The 5460-nt window shown below is 36.8% G+C and overlaps 1 protein-coding gene across 2 annotated transcripts in view; it reads right to left on the reverse strand.

Moving 5' to 3' along the window:
• Positions 1–5460, reverse strand: part of LOC107606219 (NADPH--cytochrome P450 reductase) — an 8919-nt gene that overhangs the window by 1674 nt on the left and 1785 nt on the right. For both annotated transcript variants that reach the window (XM_016308236.2, XM_021106514.1), the window contains 16 exons: positions 5141–5200; positions 4883–4959; positions 4715–4772; positions 4507–4593; positions 4385–4421; positions 3672–3741; positions 3361–3558; positions 3170–3262; positions 2856–3081; positions 2640–2723; positions 2394–2545; positions 2209–2305; positions 1918–2067; positions 1002–1079; positions 801–923; positions 607–720 (listed from right to left, as the gene is read on the reverse strand). In XM_016308236.2, coding sequence (XP_016163722.1) covers positions 607–720; positions 801–923; positions 1002–1079; positions 1918–2067; positions 2209–2305; positions 2394–2545; positions 2640–2723; positions 2856–3081; positions 3170–3262; positions 3361–3558; positions 3672–3741; positions 4385–4421; positions 4507–4593; positions 4715–4772; positions 4883–4959; positions 5141–5200 — 1704 coding nt within the window. The remainder of the gene's footprint in view (positions 1–606; positions 721–800; positions 924–1001; positions 1080–1917; positions 2068–2208; positions 2306–2393; positions 2546–2639; positions 2724–2855; positions 3082–3169; positions 3263–3360; positions 3559–3671; positions 3742–4384; positions 4422–4506; positions 4594–4714; positions 4773–4882; positions 4960–5140; positions 5201–5460) is intronic.

Raw genomic sequence — 5460 nt, forward strand, 5'->3', positions numbered from 1 at the left:
AACAATTATTTGCAGATGAGGTCGTAGAATTATAATTTGCTTCAAAGGAATTCAAGAAAAATCTTTTTTCCCCCCCCCATCTCCCAACATAGTAGCTTTTTAAAACAAAAATAGGAGCACTTGTTCATTTTGATTTTTCCTGACCACTCCTGATTTAAGCTCTACACCGCTAGATCAAGTGAACAAATTATTGTCATATTTGAATCACACACAAAATACATGTTTGGATGGGCACACGTATAAAAAGAATAAAAGAAATGCTGCCATATCTGAAATATGTACAGCCCCCAACAGCTGACAGAAAAGAAAAGAATATTGAACATAACATTTCTCAGCACAAAAGCTAAAAAGAGCCTTGCTCCTACTAGAAAATAGAAATATAAGGGGAAAAGAATAGTATAAAAGTTTTCACCAACAGATGGCAACTTCCATATCTTTAATCTATAAAAAAAGAAGCCTAACAATCAGTCAATTATGTACAATCCCATAAATCAATATTATTTGGAAGCATGTGCAAATAAATACTCTTTGTGCATGTAAAGATCAGGAGAAGTTAACACTATCAAGCATTTCACAAAGGGATGGATGATGAAAGACAATAAGCACCTGCTGCTGGACAATGGTATGAAGAGTGCGATGAACATCCCTGGCCATACCCTTGGCATCACCACAGACATAAAGGTAGCCTCCCTGAGAAATCAGACTCCACAGCTGTTCTGCCTGCACATCAGAAAATTAAAGCAATAAGTAATTTATCTGGCAACATTTATTCCCTACTAGGCTGTGCTATCCACACTCACTTTATCCATCATCTTGTGTTGAACATACTCCTTTTGAGGCCCCTCTCGAGAGAATGCAACTATTAACTCTGACATGGCACCTTGTTCAACAAAGTTCTTTAGCTCATCCTCATAAATAAAATCCTACACAACATAATTGAAAAGATCACACCTTGATCCAAGAATCCACTGAGATTGAAAGCGCAAGTGCAACTAGTTTACCATTTGACGGTTCCTACATCCAAAGAACAGCAATGCAGGACCAAGATGAACACCATCTTCTTTGAGAGCATATCTTTCCTGGGTGAATCAAAGACAAGAAAGAGTTAAGAACAAGCAGATACTTATAATCTTTTATTTCACCAAATTAATTGATGAAAGTGATTTATGTTACTGGCAAGTTTTTTGGGTGATAAGAAAATATTGAGGAAAGAAAATTGACGTTTCAGAATTTGGGAAACAAAATTACCCATTTAGGTAAGACAGGTTTTCCAATAAGCTAGCAGCTTGTATTCCAGTACTGTATAGCTTTTGCGTGAAAAACATTACTTCTATTAAAGAAACATTATCGAAAGACATGGGAATTGTGCTTCCACTTTGGTCACCATGGAGAGGCACCAAATCCATGTCTTTCAATGACACCTGATTCCTATGTATGTCGTCGCTTGGAAGGACTTTGTCTGGGGATAAAATCACTTGAAAGTCCTTAGACAAACATTGCACATATGTATCTAATTCCAATGTTCCTCTCCTATCCTATGTTGCAGATATGGTTAATGAGCAACACTACTGCTAGTGGCATGGGTACAGGGGATGAAGAGGCTTGAGAACTGATGGAATGAAAGAGTGGTTTGTTTTACTTAAATGATTTAATAGCAAGAGAAATGGTTTAGCTGTAAAAGTTGGATTGTTTCATTTAAATGATTCAATAGAAAGAAAAACATTTAGGGTTTAGGGTTTAGCTGTAAAAGTTGGTTTGTTTCATTTAAATGATTCAATAGAAAGAAAAACAGTTTAGTTGTGAAAGTTTATTTATATGGATGTATCTATGTGAGGCTCATTGCAATACCACAAGATGTCTCCTTTTTTTGGCCATTCCCCAAATTTTAAAACTAGAAAACTGTACATATCCAGATACCTGCAAAAATCCCCTGAAAGGTGCCAATCCAGTACCAGGTCCAACCATAATAATAGGAGTCGAATGATCAGCTGGAAGCTTGAAATTTGATGGCCTAATAAAAATAGGAGCCCAGCTACAGTCACGACTTTTCTCCAAGGGAATAGCATTCTGGTCATGTGAGATGTAAAGTTAATTATGACAGCATGATTGGGTATTGCATCCAATAGGGGAGGGACATCCAAAATACAAAAAGGGGATGCAGGATGTTGAGAGAGGGAGCATATGATTGCATGATAGTCAAATTGCTACCTTCATCCAGGTAGAACATACTCCTTTGTGAATTCTTCCAGTGGGAGTTGGACCATGCACCAAGGCACAAGTTACATGTACCCTTTGAGGGGCAAATCTGGCAATAGAAAATAATGCAACATCAGTTCTAGTTCTTGGTCCTCTATCTTGTGCATTTTTATTCTGGTGATGGCAAGATAACCCACCTAGGAGAGGACGAAATGGAATAATAGCGAGGCTGCAAGCGAGGTGCTATAGCAGCAAAAAACACACCAAGCGGAGGTTTTGCAGATGGAAATTCAGCCATCACCTCAAGGAGACTTCTCTGGCTTCCAACCACCCATTTGGAGTACTCATCCTAAAAGCCAAAAGTTGTAACATCATCAAGAGAAATGGGGAAGAGGTTATGCTAGAAAACAACAGAGAAAATCAGGGTTAGCAAATGTGTTCACCTTCCCTTCCGGAGATGTGAGGAACTTCAATCTCTCTGTTTCACTAGGTTCAGAAGCATGAGCGGCTAATGCAACTAAAGCGGACTGAAAGAGAAGCATAAGTAAATATTTCTTCTTTTCTTGAGAAAAAGTGGGATATCAAAAGAAAACACAAATATAGGAGAACAATAGATAACTTGAGAACAAGAGGCACATGAAAATAAGAACATGTAAAACCTTTCTCGGGGGGTTTAAGAGATCTGCATAACGTGCTAATGCAGCATGTAGTGTGCAAGGACCAGGGAAAGGAGGTTGCAGAGAACCTCCCAACGCAGTACCATCCTCACTATCAACATGAAGAGAAAACAGCAAATCTAAACTTTGACCCAACAGTTTCCCAGCTTCTACAACAGTGTCATCACAATTATCAGCATAAACACCCACATGATCTCCGGTTTCATAACTGAGAAAGATCAGACAGAAGATGACAACAGATTAATCATGAGTATACAACCAAATAATGAGGACAAGAAACACCTAGTCCAGCTTACTTTATGCTGGTCCCTGATATATCAAACTCCAAATGTATGCAGGAGCGGTCAGATGCAGGTTTGTGAAGCTCCCTTTGAACAGCAACATTAACCCTTCGAGAAAATAGCCAATGGATTTGTTTTGGTATGGTTTACAGAATGAAAAAAATTAGAAAAATGGTCATAAAATTAGAATGCACAACTCCAAGAACCTGCATGGATGATGAATGTCAAATACAGCACTCCCATTTGCCATATTCAGGTTATTATTATCATAAGCTGAAGTGATGGCAGGATCATGAATCACTACTCGGTATTCAGGAATAGCAGCTGTATAAGGAGTAGAAACAGTGTTAACATCATCCTCATCCCGTAGCAACTGATCCAACTCGGGCCATAGAGATTCTTTCCTATAAAGCAAAAGTAAATCATGGCATTTGACAAGCTTTAATGAATGACATAGTGCATATCAATCTTAATTTCAGCAACTATATATTTGAGCCATAGATCGGAGTATGTTTACCAGGCAGAAAAATCATCCTCTATAGATTGATCATCATCACCTAGCCCAAGTGGAACAAGACGCTTTGCACCTGTAGCAAAATAACGTGAGAAGATATCTAATCTGAACTACCTTGCATCATTAACTTGAGTCTAGCGTCAAATATTAGATGCATGCCGTTACTTGCTCAACCTCTAACTTCAGATCATTAAATCTCCATACATGTAAAGTTTAACATGAAAGTCAACATCCCGGGTTTTAAATAAAGTGGGATTATCAACGGCACGATGTGAGTACAGGGTATGTGTCAACCGTCATGTTTGAACAAGAATTCACTTATCTGATTACTCAACTAACAAATTACAATGAGGCAATAACCTTGTTCATCCCTAGCCAACCAAGGCATCCCTCACTACTACTATAAGAATTTTTAGCATTTTGACAATACAATCGGAAATTTCAATCTCTGTCTAGAATTTACTATATGAAAACAATTCTTTTAAGACAACTTGATCTTTTTCCATGGGCTTGTTCAAAAACTCCCTAAGCAAATGAAAAAATGAAGTTTCACAAGTACGTTAACTTTTCAGATGAAGCGCAAAAATGAACAAAAACAATGAGAATTGAGAGACCTATCTCTAAAATTTTAATCAACGATGATAATGATGGCATTGTGAAAATATCAATCGAGCAGATATTCCAATTTCAATACCGTTGAAATGTGGGTTACATACCTTGCTCAATAAGATCCTCATCAAGAACCTTTCCTATCTGTTTTGAAAGGAAAAAAAAATCAGATTATGCTCTTTTTTACTGTTCTTTTTCAAATATAAAAATAAAAACATCTGAGTTGTACCTTGTTAAAATGTTCATATTGCCTGTTACCTAGGCCAAAAACTCCATATGTAAGATGCTGAAGCCAGGTTCCTCTCTCCTCTTTCCCCTAAAATTTAGGCACCCCAAAACTTAGAAGTTAGAAAGTATAAGAGAGAATGGATCATGAGAAAGTATAAGAGAGAAATCATAAATCAAGGATTTCTTTAAAAATTTAAATGACTACCAACCTCGGTAAACCATTTGTAGAATCTTGCAGCATTGTCAGTTGGCTCTCCATCTCCATAACTGCCATATCAAGTCCAATACATCAAATCAAACCAAACACAGCAGCTGAACAGCATACACTTTTAAAAAAGCACTAGATGCATTTCATTGATTTTTACATGCGAACTTACGTTGCTACCATGAAAAATGCAAGAGTCTCTTTCTTTAGCTTCTCTTCATATTGATCATCATCAATTGCATAGTCATCCTGGTGCAAATTAAATACACTAGACAGCTAAGTCAAAGCTATCTTACAGATTGAAGTTTCATTAGAATAATAGCAGATGCTTCCAAAGCTTGCCCAAAGAAAATTCACAACATCTAAAAGATTACTATTAAGTCCCAAATATACAATCAAAACGGAGAAATTCCAGGCCTGTTCAACTTACCAGGTCAACAACTTTTACAGCTGCTTTTTCATATCTTGCCTTGACCTCTTCTGCTAGAGCCTATGATAACCAAAGAAAAAGGCACATTAGTTATATCAAATTGGCTGTGAATTAAAGACAAGATTTTTAGCTAAATTATATAAATTGGCTGTGAATTTCAAAGCACTAGAGTAATTAACTGTTTTGAATTAATTTCACATAATCATCAACTACTCAAGCATAACATTTGTAGTAAAAATAAAACATTAGAACTTTCAACATACAACACTGGATAAAGTACTCATTGTTATGAGCCCAAAGACCGATAACATTTTAACGTT

Source organism: Arachis ipaensis, chromosome B07, assembly GCF_000816755.2.
Source record: "Arachis ipaensis cultivar K30076 chromosome B07, Araip1.1, whole genome shotgun sequence".
Lineage (NCBI taxonomy): Eukaryota > Viridiplantae > Streptophyta > Magnoliopsida > Fabales > Fabaceae > Arachis > Arachis ipaensis.